General features: G+C 38.4%; 1 protein-coding gene across 1 annotated transcript; it reads right to left on the minus strand.

Moving 5' to 3' along the window:
• Positions 1-1,962: 1,962 nt before the first annotated feature.
• LOC132625721 (uncharacterized) lies at positions 1,963-3,285 on the minus strand. The gene has a single exon (XM_060340309.1). The coding sequence runs from the start codon at positions 3,283-3,285 to the stop codon at positions 1,963-1,965; it is 1,323 nt and encodes a 440-aa protein (XP_060196292.1).
• Positions 3,286-18,663: the final 15,378 nt, after the last annotated feature.

Raw genomic sequence — 18,663 nt, forward strand, 5'->3', positions numbered from 1 at the left:
TTCGGCATCACGAATAGTCGGTGTCTCGGCATCTGCTTCATTCTCCCCATAATACTCTTCGATTATTGTCACGAACAAGTTTTCCATTCCTTCTATGATATCCTCATCATCCTCTGGCACGATCATCTGACCCTGGACAGGAACTTGCTCTGACACAAAGATCCCTTTGGTGCCGCTAGTTTCTCCAAACATGGGATCATACCCGAGCCCAAAAGTACCCTTTTGCTGCTTCAGTTGGATTGGTTCAATTATGCCATCAGATTTTAGGCCTTACCCGGACTTTGGCTGGTAGCCGTGCTTCAACATCTCTGACGCTACCATCTTTGCCGCGCTTGACATCTTTATGTCATCATATCCCGCCATTTCATCTATTTTTACAGCTTGCATAATTTCCACAGCATGAAAGGTAGCTCCATCTAACTCTCTCATTTCTTCAATAACCGAAATAGAGCGTTCAGAATAGACGGGGTGACCAAGTTCCCCCTGAACTACGATTTGCTCCAAGCCCCATTCGAATTTCAAACACTGATGCAAAGTGGAAGGAACGGCTCCAGCCATGTGGACCCATGGCCTTCCTAACAACAAGTTATAAGTTGACGATATATCCATCACTTGGAAAAGGATCGGGAACTCCACGGGCCCGATTTGCAAATGTAGACAGATTTCTCCAATGACACCTCTTTGTGTCCCGTCAAAAGCCCGAACCTTCATACGACTTTCTTTCATTTCTCCCGTGTCCATCTTCAAACTTCTCAGGGTGTTGAGAGGGCAAATGTTACACCCCGAACCTCCATCGATAAGCACCCTAGATACAATCTTATCTCTGCACCTCACAGGTGATGTGAAGTGTTTTGTTGTGTTCTGTTCCTTCTGGTGGAAGTTCCTCATTGCGGAAAGAAATTTTGTTTGCTTCAACCATCTGCACAATCGTTGTGGCCAGTGTTTCACTCGTCGTCTCATTCGATATGCTTACTCCACTCAACACCTTAACTAAAGCATCCCTGTGGGCTTCAGAACTCATGAGCAAGGACATGATCGATATTTGGGCGGTTGTCTTCTTCAACTGTTCCTCGATTGAATAATCTTTGGTTTGCATCTTCTTCCAGAATTTTGCTGCCTCGGCATCAGTAATCTTTCTCATTTGATGGTGCTCTTTGCCTGAGCTTCCTCTGTTTAAATCCTCCGGGATATAACATCTTCCTGACCTTGTCATTCTATGAGCGACTGCGGTTTCCATCATCTTAGCCTTCCCTTTCGATTGATAATCCCATGGGACTGCCCTGGAATCATAATCGTGCTTTCTTGCTACAACAGTGGTCACCACGGATTTTGGTTGGTATGTCTGGACAACTACTGGCGCCCTCAACTGTACTGTGATGATGGGAACAGTTGGGGATGTTGCGACAAATGCCTCAGTGTTTCCAACGGGCATAATGGTTCCCTCCAAGTCATATTCCCCATCAAATGATATCATATTAACCGCCCGATTTCCATGGTTTGGTTACGGGTTGTTGTTCACATTCGGGGGTGCTGCAGTGCATTGAATTGCTCCACTCCTGATCAAAGCTTCGACCTGGCTTTTCAAACTAAAGCATTCCTCAGTGTCATGTCCCTGAATTCCCGAGTGATGCGCGCAACGTTTGTTCCCATCAAAGTTTCGAGGAATTGGGTCCAGAATTCTTCCTTCGATTAGTTGCAACAATCCTGCTGTTCTCAACCTTTCAAATAACTGGGCTAAAGGCTAGGCTATGGGGGTGTAGGTTCGGGTATTTCTGACTTCGGGAGTTGGGAGAGGTCTGCATATGGTGGTCTATTTTGGTGAACGGGTTCTTGGATAGGGGTGTAAGGTCTTGGAGAGTTTTGGTAAGTGGGGGCTCGTGGTGGGTTGTAATGTGGTTGGGCATTATAAGCTGGGTATGAGACATAAGGGGCATGAGAAAAGATTTGGGGGTTTGTGGGGTATCAGCGAGATGACTCTCCTTGCCGGTAGTAAGGTGTGATATTGGATATGTCCTCCTTCTTTTTCTTAATCCCATTGACGGAACCTGACTGTATGTCTTTGCTTGCAGCTTGCAACGCAGCCATTGATTGAATCTTTCCGGACTTGATTCCTTCTTCCAAAAAGTCTCCCATCTTGACCAAATCGGCAAATTTTTGGCCCATCGAGCCCATCATCTTTTCAAAATAGATGCCCTCCTGAGCTCGAATGAAATACTTGCTGAGCTCGCTTTCGTCCAATGGGGGCATAACTCGGGCAACCTCCATTCTCCAACGTCTTGCGTAATCCTGGAATGATTCAGTTGCCTTCTTTTGTATGTTGCTCAGAGAAAACCTGTCTGGTGTGATCTCAGTGTTAAATCCGAAGCGATTCATAAAATCCCCAGCCATATCTTGCCAGTCGCTCCATTTACGAGGATCTTGGCTAGTATACCAAGTGAGCGCCTCTCCTGACAAACTTCTAATAAACAATTTCATCCTCAATTTCTCGTTCATTCCTACTCCTACTAATTTGTCGCAGTAGGCCCTCAAATGTGTATGAGGATCACCTGTCCCATCAAAAATATCGAACTTAGGAGGTTTGTACCCTACTGGCATGCCAATATCCGGGTGTATGCATAGATCATCATAATCCAAACTCTCACTTCCCCGAGTGACTCGCATGTTCCTCATTTCTTTCCTTATACTGTGCAGCTGGTTAATGATTGATTCATCTTCTCCTATCTTGGAATCTCTCTCCATTTCTGCATATTGATCCACCTCGAACGGGACCCTGACTGTGACAGGAGCTGTAAAGGTTGGAGCCCCAGCTGCATATATCTGTGGCACATATTGCTCGCGGGAAATGTCAATGTGTGCCCCTGGTATGTGCTGCACGGTGGGGTAAGTAGGTGCAGTAATAGTTTGGGTTGATGTTGGGTTTTGTGAAGTATGGGTGTAGTCAGGGACGTAAGGGGTTTGTTTATGCATATTTGGTACATTCGCGGGAGTGACCGGAGGTAGGTTAGAAAAAGAAAGGGGTATTGGAGGTGGACATGTAGATGGAGGGAAGTGTTCTGGAACCGGCGAATCCAAAGACGGAAAGTGAGGTGGGTTTGGGAAAGCAGTCACAGTGAGATGGGTCAGGTCCCGAACTTGGCGCAGCTCTCCTCTTAGTTCGTCAAGTTGTAGCTTTAGCAAAGCGATCTCTTCTTCATCGTTCAGATTAATCCTCTCTGTCGAGCTTTCTGGATTTTCATTAGTTATGGAAAGGTTAGCAGTTGGGTTGACTTCGTTGGTGATAGTCATTTTTTCCTTAGACTTCAAATTGTAGTGTGACTCGGCCAGTTTGAAGATCAACACAAATCAACCTCTGTTGGGGGGATAAAACTAAAATAAAAACAATTGGAAAACAAAAGGTTAGTCCAGGAAGCTTTAGAAAGAGTATAGTAACACATTTGATCACATAATTACGTCAAGTCGACATGCAAACAAGCGCGTCCTAATTGTGGAGCCTCTTTTTGCCAGAGGTAAGCCTACGTTACACACAAGTTGATGATGATGATCCTTTTTTGACACATTCTGTGATTTTTTAGAACAAACATAACTTTCATTCCCACAAAAAGGCAGCTCGAGAGCTTACAAGGATAGGCCTATGGCAGCCTGAAATGATAAAACACAAAAGGGGATGGCCATAAAGGCATACAAAAGGAATGGGTCGAGGAAATTTTGAAATGGAAATGCAAAGGGTGCCCACGAGGGCATACAAAGGGATTGGGCCATATGGCACTCTTTTGGAATGTAAATAAAACAAAAGGGGGGAAAGAAAATAGTCTAGGGCCATGCCAGGCCGTCATTGTCATCCCCATCATATGCTGGATCATGATCAGGCCCTGGGTCGTACTCAGGCTCTTCCTCTGGGTCTGCCTCTATCTCCCAACCTACCTCTGGGTCATACACAGGTCCCTCCTCTCTGCCATGCACTGTAGGCCTGTACTCGGACTGTACCTCCGGTTCCTCCTCTGAATATCCTGCTGGAGTGTACTCAGGTGATTTCTCCGGCTCTACCTCTATTACAAGATTATGCTCTGATTCCCACTTTGGATCTTCTTCCGGATCCTCTTCCATCTCATCTTCCGGCTCCACCGGATCTTCCTCTTCTACCAGTTGTATCAGGTGGTTTACTGAACCCGGAATTACCTGCCTGTACATATTATCATTGACGTTCATGAGATACAATATCTCAACTGCAAGCTAAGCGGCTACATCATCGTCCGTGAGTCCATCGAATTCGTCCTCAGTCGGCAAAAGTGCCAGGCCTCCCACATTATACCAGGCGTAATACTCGGGTGTGCACCAGCTCTCGTCACCCATACCAATGGTGATCATGTTCAGCCATTCTCTCTGTAGAATTCTCACTCGTGCTACTGGAACCACCCTATCATAGTTACTTTCATGCAGTGCCATGCGGGACCAAACTGGGACATCTTGTGTAACTTCAAACTGCCTCAGGACCCTAAGAGGCGCATACAGTTGAATCCCGTCCAACCCGACCAACTCAATGAAGTACAGATTCGCAGTTCTTACCAAAGGTCTCCCCGACAGCCAGGGGTATTTCCACTGAATAGCATCTCCCGTGAGCTGTACCAAGAATGCGCGCTACTCCTCTTCACCTATAGGTTCAGGCCAGTACCTCATTCTTTCCGTATGGCTCTGGATTCTACTGCGAGCATCTATGCAATAATCCATGATGGGGGGGGGGGGGGGGGGGGGGCGAGTATAGAAGTGTTCCGTGGCCCATAACTGCAATCAGAGATTACACCCCTCGAAAAAGTTATGCCCTCTTGAACAGGCTGATAGAGCTCGGAGCATCTCCGCGAGGATCATAGGGACCAATGTCAATTCATCCGGTCCCGAGAAGATATCCATAAGAAGTGGCGAAAGGTTAATATTAATTCGGTAGGCTCTCTTTGGAAAAAACCAAGACTCCCAACGAGGCTACGGCGAAGAATCGTGGCCGCATTTTCTCCCACCTTCCGCGGTCACACGTAAACTCATCCCGATATCGATCAAAGCTTTCTCGGCGCCCGAATCTCTGAAAAAGGAAGTCAAACTTCACTCGATCATTTTCCACGTTCCTCAAGACCGGGTAAACATTAAATCTAGAATGCGCAAGAATTTCTCCCCCGATATGAAGGATGGTGACACTGGCATTCTTCCCTCAAATGGTAAGTCGGTGAATCCACAAAATTCCTCTAAAGTATGGGTTATCTCAAAATCCAAAAAGTTGAAGGTTACACTGGCGGGATCCCAAAATTCTATCAGCAACTTGGTGAGAGTTTTGTTAGCTTGGATACCCATTAGTGACATTAACGACCCTAGATGTTGTCGAATTTCCTGTCCGTGAGCCACTTTTATGTTCCTCCACCAAGTTTGCAAGTCGTGAGGAAATGAGACTATCATTTGGATATTTGGTAGGTTTTGGTTAATTTCCATCTGAAAAAGAAGGGTAAAGGTTATGATAAGTATTGTTTGTAAAAAAAAAAATCATCTTGTGTCTCTTAAGGATCATTTCATCAATTCACATAAAGGGTTGTGTCATTAAGGTTTCAAACCTTTGACAAAAGGGTGGATTCCTAATTTGCAGCGACAATACCTTGGATTGTCCTGCCTAAGGTGTATGTAGTATGACTTATTCCTGCCTAAGGTGTATGTAGCATGACTTATTTTTCTAGAATAAGATTTTTTCCTAAGAATTTCGGAGTGAGACTGAACGTCTGCGAGAAGGTAAGTAGTAAACTACCGTACCGACTCTGAAACTAGAGAATCCAAAGAAGGGGTGGAGGTGTGTCAGACAACACCTCGCGTGAACCACAGTGTGTGTAAGTGTACAACCAAATACTTGATAGAAAGTGCAATGACATTATAAGGAAAGCAGTAATAAATAGTGTTTTCTCAAACAAATAAGGAGCACAAGTTTGGCTTTGGCTTGCGTCCTTTAAAATATAGCAATGTAGCAACTCATAAATAACAGGTGATAAAATATAAATAAATAAACAAACATCCCTCGAGTATCTACTTCTTAAACTAAGTCTACTAAAGTCAAAACCTAAGCTATGATCCCCAGCAGAGTCACCATTCTGTCATGCCCTATTTTTAACGGATTAAAACTAGTTCACAACTTATAACTATGTTTCCTCTGGTTTTGAAAATTTTCAGAGTCGCCACCTAATTTTAGAAAATATTAGGAAACCATTTATAAAAAAGTAAACTCTATTTTTTAGTCTTTGAAACCTGTGAGATTCTAGGTAAGGGTTTTATTTACCCCGAGGGGAAGGTATTAAGCATCCCTCAGAGCCTATCCGAAGACAGTCTTTAAACTTAGTTTAACTAACACTAGAGGGGTTTATTTATCTATTTCTTATTTATTACTTATTTTAAAGAACTACTAAAGGAACTAATTTCCGAAGATGATTTGTACCAAAATGATTTTAAAGTCATTATAATCATGTAAATAAATGTTTGCATGTGTGATAAGTTGGTATTTTACCAATTTATCTCTTCTTTAATCTTATATTTTTGCTATATTTGCTTGATAAAATTGTGCATTTAGTATCCTTTACATCTATTTTACAGGTTTTATTTGATTTAGAAGTGATCGGAAGAAACCAAGTGAAAATTTAGTCAAAAAGAGGCCAAATGGGACAGTTTTGCAAAACTGTCCAAACTGGACAGTTTTGCAAAAACGGGACAGAACTGCAAAACACGGGCAGAACTGCAAAAACTGAAAGTTGGGGCATATTTTGTCATTGTTTTGACTTGGAAAAATCTGGGCATAAAGAGAGGCTTAGGGCAACAAAACAGGATCATCTTTGGCTCAACACAAGTCCTTGGAGGCTAGGATTTCACACCAACACATTGGAGGAGAAGATTGGAAGCACTTTAATGAGATATTCTTAATCCTTTCTTCAATTTCTTGTTTTGTATTGAATAATTATGTGTGTAGTATTTCATTTCAATACTTGAATCTCGTTTATGGAAGTATTCTTGATTAAAGTTTGGATTGAATCTCTTGTTTTGCTTATGTGTTGAATGATTTTATTCCTAATGAAGTGAGTAATTGTTTCTTTAATTAATCTCATTTTGAATGATTCTTAAGGGAGTAGCTAACCCTAAGACTTGCCCATTTATTTCGGTTTAAACTTGGAAGAGGCAAACTCGGGATTGGGAAAGATTAATTAACAAGAATTTGGGGCGTTAACCCTCATTTAATGGAAATCGACCTAGGAATAGGCGACACCACTTGTAGCCATATTCGGGTGTTCTTAATGCTCCTAATTGCTTTAGGGATATTCAATTAGGTAGTCTAGTTGGTCTTCGGAAGAAGTTAATTTATAGTCATTATCCGAGGCTAAGTAATATAAACTCACCATTATTTGTAAATCATGAAGTACATTGGATCGTTACTTGAGCGTAGTTTCCCTTGTATCCATGCTTGTGGCCATTGATCATTTTACTTGCTTTCTAGGTTAGTTTACATTTTTGCATTAGCTATAATTTTCTCTCAAACAAAACCAAAATATTATCCATCGTTTGGCTTTAGCTATCATTGGTGAAAATTCCTACTTTTCCTAATCGCCTACATATTGTTCTCTGTGGGATTCGACCCCGACTCATAGTTGGGTAAATATATTTGCATACGACCGTGCCCATTCTAATTAATAGGGTGGATTTGGACGTTATCAAAAATGGCGCCGTTGCCGGGGAACAATTTGGCGTATTTGGGTTAGTTTGGGATTTAAGCTAACTTGCTTTGGTCCAAACTTTCTTTGCTTTATTTTATCTTTAAAAAAAAAAAAAAACTGTCCAGTTTTTGCTTCTACAGAAACTGTCCAGTTTTTGCATCTGCAGAAACTGTCCAGTTCTGGAAAAAAAAAAACTGTCCAGTTTTTGCATTTGCAGAAAGTGTCCAGATTTTGCATTTGCAGAAAGTGTCCAGTTTTTGCATTTGCAGAAACTGTCCAGTTCTGAAAAACTGTCCAGTTTTTGCATTTGCAGAAACTGTCCAGTTCTGAAAAACTGTCTAGTTTTTGTTTCTACAAAACTGTCCAGTTTTTGCTTTTGCTAAAAACAAAATGGCATCATATAATGAAAATTGGTTGGATGGTAGTTGTTCATACTTTGATGACCCATGTCCATATTGTGGAGGACCTCACTTTTGGCAAGATTGTGTAAATGCTCCCGGGAGAGATGTGTGCACCGTCTCAATCCTATGATGGGAATATTTGTAATATATGTGGTGGTCAAAATGGACATTGGAGTGATTGTCCTAATTATTTTCCTTCCCCTCCCCCAAGTTGTTCTAATGAAAATATTAGTTGTGCTTTTGAGTTTGATCGGAACAATGATATGGCAAACGAAGGGCAAAGTACCAGATATGAAGGTATCATGGAATTGCTCCAAGCATACTTTGACCGGGAAAGGGAGGAGGAGCGAGAACTCGTCGGGCAATCCATTTTAGAAATGAACAAATCACTTGAGGATGAAAATTTTTCAATTTCCATGAATGTGCCTATTCCTCAAAATGAAGTAGTTAAAGAAGAGATTTCAAATTTACAAGATGAGCCCGAAAATTCTTGTGACCCCAACAAGAGTTGTGAAATTGAAGAAGTGGTTCAACTTGAAGAAAATGAGCCAAGTCATAAAGAAGAAATCTCCAATACTCGAAAAGAGGAAATTGAGGAAATGTTGAGTGGCATTATGGGGAGAAATGAAAAATATGGAAAAATTGTGGCCAAATGGTGGGAAGTAGTTCAATATGGAGATGATGAAACTATCCAAAACATGGATTTCACCACGTTAGGATTTTTACAAGCTTTGGACGATTCTCACCATGAAGACAAACTTGACAAAGTGGATATTGTGAGCCAAGATTGGCTAATGAATCAAGCTCAAAAACTTGAAATCTATGGGGATCACCGTGAAGGCTTTTCACGGATGATGAAAGAATATCTAAAAATGCATGTTGAGCAAAGTCAAGAAGTAGAGTTACTTGAAATTGCTATAAAAAATTGGAGGCCGAATTGAATGCAAAGATTGAGGCATGTGACGCTCAACATCAAAAGGCCATGGATAGTAGTTTTAAGTTGATTTCCAATGAAGAAGTGGTCACTATTGATTTTCAAGAGCTAATGATCAATTACCAACCAACAAATCCAAAAATAGTGAATGATGCCGAGATTGAAGAAATGATACTAGAGTTGCATAAAAAAGTTCATGAAATCGTTTTTGAAGACTCTAGTTCATTTATGGGTAAGGATGTCAAAATTCATGCAAATTTGAAATTTGAGCGCGTTGGACCACATTCGAAACATTTTTCAACATTGTGCTTGGTTGATGATATGGAAGTTGAACCAAACAAGCCAATGGAGAATTTTGGATATGAAGAAGAAAACGTTTTTATTTTGAAGTTTGCTATGCCAAGAAGACAAAATGGCATGCCTCACTTAAGGGCCAAGAAGTGCAAAATGCGACACCCGAGAGTTGGCCTCTTTGCTTTCCTACCACCGCCTCATGAGCATCACCGGAATCTTGATTCAAAGTTGGGGCGCAAATTCATATCTTCCAAATGGAGGGAAAAGTGGTAAAAGGTAACCGTCGTGCCAGCGACGTTAACTTAAGCGCTTGGTGAGAGGCAACCCATCGTTTTAAAAAATTTAAATTATTTTTGAAATTTGATTTTTTAGAATAGTTTTGTTTATGGTTTTTGACTAATCTGCAAAGTTTCAGAATTTTTGGAGTTGTTTTGAGCAGGTCGAATTTTCGGACAGCTCCAAACCAGTAGCTGCTGAAAATTGCAGAAACTGTTCATGTTTTTGCAAAACTGTCCAGTTCTGAAAAACTGTCTAGTTTTTGCTTCTGCAAAACTGTCCAGTTTTTGCAAAACTGTCCAGTTTTTGCTTGTGCAGTGAGGACACTGCAATGTTTTTAGTTGGGGGTGGCATGTGGTAGCACGCTATATTTTGGTTATGCTTGATTGTGTGCCCTTGTCGGGCTTATTTTGTGACTGTTAGTGTGGCTGTGGATAAACGTTACAAATGGAACTTGCTCAAATTCTTGAAAATTTCGTTCGTTTTGCATGTTGTGAATTAGTCACTTTTGTTATTTTATTTCTGTTCTTAGTTAGGTAGTTTAGGAGTAAAAATGGTGTTGGGATGTGATTTTTTACCCCTTGACTAATTTTTGGCTTGCTTGGTACCAACTTATTTAAACCTTAACATATGAACTCTTGATTGTTGAAAAAGAAAAATGATTGAAGTAAGGTATCTTGTTGTGACTTTTAGATTTAATTGTTGGCTCTTACTTTCACTAATTAGTCTCTTTAGGCTATGAGTGACTTTTTGAGTTCATTTGTTTCAATTGGTTCTTAGATACATATTCTACTTGAGTTTTCATGTGCCATGTGTGATGAGGTTTATTTGTGAGTTCTTTTGCATTATTTGTGGTCTAGAACTTGCCCGGAATGAGTTTCAAGGCGAAATTCTAGACTACACTTGGTTTGAAAAATGATGTTAGGCTTTCCTTGAACCGCTTTTGTGCCTTAAATATCCTACCTTTGCATATTTTCCCTAGTCAACCCCTTTTGAGCCTTTAACCTTTTCTTTGGCAACCATGTTACAAGCTTTAACCTTTTGTTCTTCATTGATCCATCTTTTGGTACCCTACCTCTTTAAGTGCGTTGAAAGTGCAAACATAGGCGAAAAGCCTAAGTTTGGGGGTGATGGTTGGAAAAAGTTGTTATGTGGGAGTTACTTTAAAGGCGGAAAAAAAAAATTCAGTGTTACGGACCGTAACGTGTGTTACGGACCGTAACACCCATCGTAACATCATTAAATTTCCAAGTAAACTTTCTGGAAATTTGGATGACGTTACGGTGAGGTGTTACGGACCGTAACACCCATCGTAACACCATTGATTTCCATGTAAACTTTCTGGAAATTTGGGTGGTGTTACGGTGAGGTGTTACGGACCGTAACACGTGTGACGGTCCGTCGAATGAGTTACGGTTCCTGTGCTATAAATGAATAACTTGAGTTACGGTTGGAGATACGGCCCGTAACACGATCGACAGTCCGTCGACGGTGTTACGGTGCAATGAAAAAAAAAAAAAAAACTAGTGTGTGAATAATGGGAAGACTAAGTGGTGAAAGGAAAAATGAAGAAAGAGGTGGAAAAATTTCAAAGGAAGTGTGTTTTGATTGTTGAAAATTGTAGTGCTTAGGGAGGTTTTTGAGTCACTATTTCCAAATTATGTTTCTACCTTAACCAAAAGCCTACATTACAACCCTTTAAGTCCTAATTGATTTTGAACCAAGTGTGTCTATATTAGTGGAGAAATACATGAAGGGCAAGCTTATGGTACTACTTGTGCAATTGAACATCTTTGTGAGAGAAGAGAGTTAATTCTTTCTATTTAATATCCCATTGTGTTTTGACTTACATTTTCTAAATGTGGGATTCTCTCTTGAGTGTGAGGGCACATGAGAATTTAAGTTGTGAAATTGTTCCATTTTCCAATTGAGAGGAATGAACAAAAGAAAGTTGTTTTGTGATAAGGAGTCAAATTTTGAAGCTTTAGTGTCATGACTTGATTGCTACTTTGATCAACTTGGTGTTTGAGCACTTGAAAAGAAAATGAAGTTTTTAAGAAGAAGTTGGTGATTCATATGTTTTGAATTAATTGTTGGTACCAATCAAAGTCATGTTTTTGTGCTTAAAGTAGACTTCTTAACTTGGTATGATGTTGGTGCACTATTGAGTAAATTCCTTAGAAAGAGATTTTATGTTTTGAATTGCTTGAGGACAAGCAATAGTTTAAGTTTGGGGGTTTGATAAGTTGGTATTTTACCAATTTATCTCTTCTTTAATCTTATATTTTTGCTATATTTGCTTGATAAAATTGTGCATTTAGTATCCTTTACATCTATTTTACAGGTTTTATTTGATTTAGAAGTGATCGGAAGAAACCAAGTGAACATTTAGTCAAAAAGAGGCCAAATGGGACAGTTTTGCAAAACTGTCCAAACTGGACAGTTTTGCAAAAACGGGACAGAACTGCAAAAAACGGGCAGAACTGCAAAAATTGAAAGTTGGGGCATATTTTGTCATTGTTTTGATTTGGAAAAATCTGGGCATAAAGAGAGGCTTAGGGCAACAAAACAGGATCATCTTTGGCTCAACACAAGTCCTTGGAGGCTAGGATTTCACACCAACACATTGGAGGAGAAGATTGGAAGCACTTTAATGAGATATTCTTAATCCTTTCTTCAATTTCTTGTTTTGTATTGAATATTTATGTGTGTAGTATTTCATTTCAATACTTGAATCTCGTTTATGGAAGTATTCTTGATTAAAGTTTGGATTGAATCTCTTGTTTTGCTTATGTGTTGAATGATTTTATTCCTAATGAAGTGAGTAATTGTTTCTTTAATTAATCTCATTTTGAATGATTCTTAAGGGAGTAGCTAACCCTAAGACTTGCCTATTTATTTCGGTTTAAACTTGGAAGAGGCAAACTCGGGATTGGGAAAAATTAATTAACAAGAATTTGGGGCGTTAACCCTCATTTAATGGAAATCGACCTAGGAATAGGCGACACCACTTGTAGCCATATTCGGGTGTTCTTAATGCTCCTAATTGCTTTAGGGATATTCAATTAGGTAGTCTAGTTGGTCTTCGGAAGAAGTTAATTTATAGTCATTATCCGAGGCTAAGTAATATAAACTCACCATTATTTGTAAATCATGAAGTACATTGGATCGTTACTTGAGCGTAGTTTCCCTTGTATCCATGCTTGTGGCCATTGATCATTTTACTTGCTTTCTAGGTTAGTTTACATTTTTGCATTAGCTATAATTTTCTCTCAAACAAAACCAAAATATTATCCATCGTTTGGCTTTAGCTATCATTGGTGAAAATTCCTACTTTTCCTAATCGCCTACATATTGTTCTCTGTGGGATTCGACCCCGACTCATAGTTGGGTAAATATATTTGCATACGACCGTGCCCATTCTAATTAATAGGGTGGATTTGAACGTTATCAATGTGTAGAAATGATTAGTGAGAGTATATATGCACGTACATAAATATGTTATATGTGTATGTTTATTTGTAAAAGTAGTTTAGTATGCATGGGATGTAAACATATATAAATATATATTCGTGATGTATTTTTGTGGCATTTATAGCCAATGTAAGGATGGTATATAATGTTTCAACAATAGCTATTTTGTGATATGAGAGTAATATATATGTATACACATGATGAAAAGATGATTAAAGAAATTACTGAAAATAAGATAGTATATATATACATGTATATAAAATGAAATATGTACCTAAGAGCTCTCGTAAAATAGCTTGAGCCACTGTACTCGGACCCTAATAAGATTTTCTCATTTAAACTTAAAGAATTAGGCCTGTTCCAAAGGGTTAGTATTATAGCAATTAAAATAAAGAGTATACAGGTCACATGTTAAGATCACTTAGGCCTCAAGATTAAATTTACTAGATAGGACGTTGCCAAATTCTGAAAATCTGCATCATTAAACTTATTGTTTGGGGATCACAAAGAGTGTAAAAACGTGAGTGCAATATGCTTGCGAAGAAATCAGATCCGTTACTTCTTTATGAAATCAAGTGTGACTTATAAACTTAGAACAGTGTCCTCGTAAAAAAGAACATCAGCTTATTTCCTTGTGGAAGATAATTTGAATCTACGAAATATACTAAGAGCCTGTTTGGATGGGCTTATGCCTATAAGGTGTTTTAGCTGCAAACAGCTTATAAGCTAAAACAAATAAGTTAAGGTAGTCTAAAAGCTAAGTCAAATAGGCCCAATTATTTTTTTGAGCTTATTTTAAGCACAAAATGACTTTAAGCTGGTCAGCCAAACACTCAAAAAAGCTGATAACAGCTTATAAGCAACTTATAAGCAATTTATAAGCCAATCCAAACGGGCTCTAAAAGACATTCCCTTAAAACGATTAGTAAAACGTCTTTCACTCTAAATCGGGATTGGTATCTAAAAAGGGAAGGGAAGCAAATGACTAAATTCACTATCATACTAAACCATTTTTCCGCAAGTTCGTACACAAGCGAGAAACAAATACGCTACAAATACAATCCATAAAAATGTTAGTCAAGAATACAAACATGTATATATATATATATATATATGTTAACACAAAGACACAAAATTTAAAGAGATGAAGAAGGACTGGGATGCTTGACAGTTGACACGAACAACGGCTGCTAGACACGAGCACGTGAATGTAGCTACTGTTTTTCTACTTCCGAGCAGACTTGGAGTTGTCATACAACTCCAGTGCGCTCCCACGTACATATGCAAAGAAAACAAAAGAAAGAAAAGGATTAGAAGCAATCTTAATCGTAATGCAATCAAATTTCAAGACATTACACATTGTAGACTTAAAAAGGGGTAGACTGTTTCGATTATTTGATAGAAAGGAAAACTGGATACAAAAAGATAAAAGAGGAGATGGAAGACAAGTTTACATTATTCAAACAAAGGGATGAAGCACTAGTTATAATTTTTCAAGTCAAATGATCTCCTAGCTATACCAACTTAACTGGTTTCCACACTTACGTAAATATATTCGTAGAATACCAAAGCTCAAACCGAGGAAGGGTTTAGAAAAAAATCAAATAGATACCATGCTCTAGACAGTTCACATGTTTGTAGTAAGAGCAACTAGGAACCTAATCAAATAACAGTTTTTGACCATCCCAAACTATCAATCAGGACAATGTGCAACAGTTATAAGCAGTCAAACCATTTAGTTATGTCTACAGTTCTAACAGATTACCCTAATGGATACCCCTAATCTAAAGAAAAAGGACAAAGCCACACATTATGGCAGTTCCTTCGTGGCAATATAAATAGATAAATCAAATTCATACTCCTTGATCATGTAGGTAGATATTTATCATGTTATACTTTATAAAAAATGCATACAATAGGCGTTAAACTCTCAAGCAAAAGTTAACCAAAATCCCTTTTGAAATCTTTTTAGTTTTCCTAGGATTTTAAGCAAAACATTACAACTTAACCGAACTCATCGTGTTAAAACAACTGAACCACAACTACATACTCTAGAAAAAAAAGACACACCTAAACGATTTCTTTTCTTTCTTTTAGTTAAATTAACACATATTGCTTTTGAAATAAAAGATGGTTTTTTAAGCAAGAATTTAAACACATAAGAAGGCAGAATCACTTATCATCAAGCATGCATCCAAGCTTTAAAAAATAAACACAGCAGCCTTTTAATGATTAAAATCCCATAAACACACACTTCAGACTTCTAATTGTTTTAAATCAAACAATACTTAAACAGGGGAAGTTTCCTAAAGTAAATCACATTTTTAGAACACCGGATCCAAGCACATATTCCTCAAAGTATTAAGTTAACACAACCTTGAGACGAAGCTACTACAATATATTTCCAAGAAAAACTTTCACATGACATCTAAACTATCCAAACATATTTCTATTCACTACTTTTAAAAAGAGTATGCGTAGCAGCAAACAAGATAATTGATCCACAGGAAATGAACGACAAAAGAAACACACCAAATACTTATCACAAAAGAAGATTCAGGCTTTAAATTATGGCCGAATGTAGCAGCACATGATCTTGGTTTTTAACAGGTTAAATAACTCTCTTTTAAGACTTAAAAGTACTAGAGAGATTGACAAAAACTTAACTTCTGAGAATTTAAAACCAATCTGGAAAAGCTAATTAGCACCCATTTTTCAAGTTGCTAACACACAAATGAATAATTAAGAAGGTAACTTACACATGCTTCAGTAAATTAGTTCATCTCAACAGGGGGTCTCGAGTTCACAAGTACGCCTTTTAATTTCTAAGATCCTTAAACAAATTACCCCGAACCATTGTGATACTAATCTAGAAAAAACAAGCAGGTCCAGGTTTCATGTTGCAAGCAGAGATGTTAACGAGCATAACATTTTATCATCCTATGTATTTCTTGTCAACCCAAGTTGAAGAGGGAAGCGCAACCAAACAGGGGTCTTATCAAAAGAGACTTTTTTTCAGATTAACATGCAGGTGACACACTCGTTAGCGTAATCAGTTTTCTTAAATGCGAACAGAGTGTAAAATTAGTAATTTTAGCAACAACAGATGAAGATCTATTGACCTAGCGATCACAATCCCGTGAGTTTTAAAATAGCAGGTTCTTTTTCAAAGGAGAACTCATGTTTACAGTTATCTACTTCTACCTTTTTAAACTCACATTATGTCAAAACATGGTTTTTCCAGTTTCAATAGGCAAAGCAGTTTCACCACATACGCATGACTTTATTGTAAGACACCAGCAGACGAACATATATTCTTCATTTAAATCCCACTTTCTCACAAAAACCAATGGACACAGCTATCCCAGACTTGTAAAAAAAAAAAAAAAAAGGACTACTGATTTTCCTATTTTCAAGATCTGATAGCCATGAGTTTCCTAACATCAAAGCTCAAAGTTTAACAAGCTTTAACAAAAATGTATGCCTTTTGCAAAGTAAAACACAATTTGATATGTACTTTTAACAAATTCAGCCTGAAAATAAACCCCTAATAAAAGGAATTCTAAACAGAAGCATAGCAGGACTACTGTTTTAAAAAACTTAAGAACTTTAGATCGAGGACCTCTATATATATATAAAATAGAGATAAGCTGACAGTGCTCCCATAACTCAAAACACCATTTTTTGCAAAGACGTTGTTTTAAATGACAAGTGAAGTTTCATATCTTAACCTTTATGTGGAAAAAAAAATAATAAATGACTTTATCCAAACAGAAGTTTCAACAAAACAAGGGTGTCATTCAAATCCTACAAGAGGGGCATACCATTCCTATAGCCATGGTTTCTAAATGCACCATTTTAATCTCAAACTATTGAAGGATTATTCATAGCTTATGTCATATCTATGCGAATGTAGTGAAACTGCTAGATGCTAGGGCACACAAATATCTAAAGACAAGTATAAAGACATCCTCAATTCTCAACCACAACTAAACATGTTATCATGCCGGTAATTATGTTCTGTCAAAGATCTCAAAATTCTATGAACATGGATTTCTAACATCCTTTAAATAATAAAGAAAACAGATTCGCTTGTAAGGATCCAAAATTAGTGGAAGAATACATCATGTCAGTTCAACTTAAGAAATTTGAACTAAGATAATCACTTTTCTGTTCTTAAAGAAAGATTGGTCCGACTTTAAATCATGCTGGAATGTACAGAGCATTAGTCTGAAATGAAAGTATAATCCTCCGTACAAACATAAAATTAAATGAAAGATAAGAATATCTACATTTTTTACTCTATAAACTGAAACGTAATGAGAGTCGAGGGTGATTACTCATATATTCTATAGGTAAGTCGATAGCTCCTATAGGTGTACTTAATTCTATTAACCATTTCATAGATTTAAAGCGAACATAGTAGTCATAAACAGGCAGAAAAGAAACAAACAAGACTTATTGAAACGATCACATTTCAGTCAGCTAAACCAAACAAATGACGAGAAATACTTGAACGACGGAGTGAAGACCAGTGTGATTACCTTCTCCGGGACAGCGAACTGAGGCTATTATCGTCGTCGAGTCTTCGACTCCGCTCGAAGTGGTCCTTGCTCAGCCGAGAATAACCAAAATTATACAGCCAAAAGAACTTAGAGTTAAAAATAGAAATTTCTGAGAACCCAAGTTTTAAAGCAATAGAGATTTTATGAGAGGGGAAAGCTTGTAAAAATAAAAAGGGATTTTTTGTGGTTCCTTTTTTCCTCGATTGATCTCCCTTTTTTCTCATCTCTAAAACAGCCCTCAATGGCCCGTATTTATAGCCGAAGGTTGGATGTTTCAACAGCTTCTTCAAGAAAGCCTTTTGCCTTTAAATTCGAATTTAAAAAAAAGGGGGAAAAATTAACGTTTCAAACAGGTGAGGTGATGAAAATAGGGATGGGACTCGCCATAAAATCCGCTGAATCTGCACATGGTTCCTGCAGGCTTCAGAGATGGAGTGTGAGAAAAGAGAAGAAGGGTGTAGGTAGCGGATTTTGTGGGATGTTGCTGTGGTGTGGTGTGGTGAAGTGAAGGAAGTGACGGGGAGTGGGGTGGTGGTGGGGTGACGGACGAAGAGAGAGGAGAGAGGAGCGTTTAGGGCTGTTAGGTGAAGGAGAAAGAGGATTGATTTTGGGGACTTGGGGGATTAAGTTTAGGGGCTTGGGCCGGGTCGGTTCAGCGGGGTCTTGGGCTGGGGCGGTGCGGGCTTGGGCTGGGGCTGGGGCGTTTGGGTCGGTAGGAATTGGGCTAGAGGTGTTTTTGGGCCACAGATTTTGTAAGATAGGAAAGGATTTGGCCCAAATGTTAGGTAGATAAATTATTTTCTCATCCCTTCTTACTTCAATCAATTAATTAAAATATGCTCTTTGGTCCTAATTAATTCCCACAAACTTGTACATGTGAAAATTATAATACAAGTAATTTAATATACGTATTTAGTTTTAAAATAGAATAAACGAAGATTAACATAGTAATAAATAGGATCAAAGGAAAAATGCCAACGCCAATATTGATATAGGAA

The sequence above is a fragment of the Lycium barbarum genome, unplaced genomic scaffold, assembly GCF_019175385.1.
Source record: "Lycium barbarum isolate Lr01 unplaced genomic scaffold, ASM1917538v2 unchr_scaffold_51, whole genome shotgun sequence".
NCBI classification, from domain to species: domain Eukaryota; kingdom Viridiplantae; phylum Streptophyta; class Magnoliopsida; order Solanales; family Solanaceae; genus Lycium; species Lycium barbarum.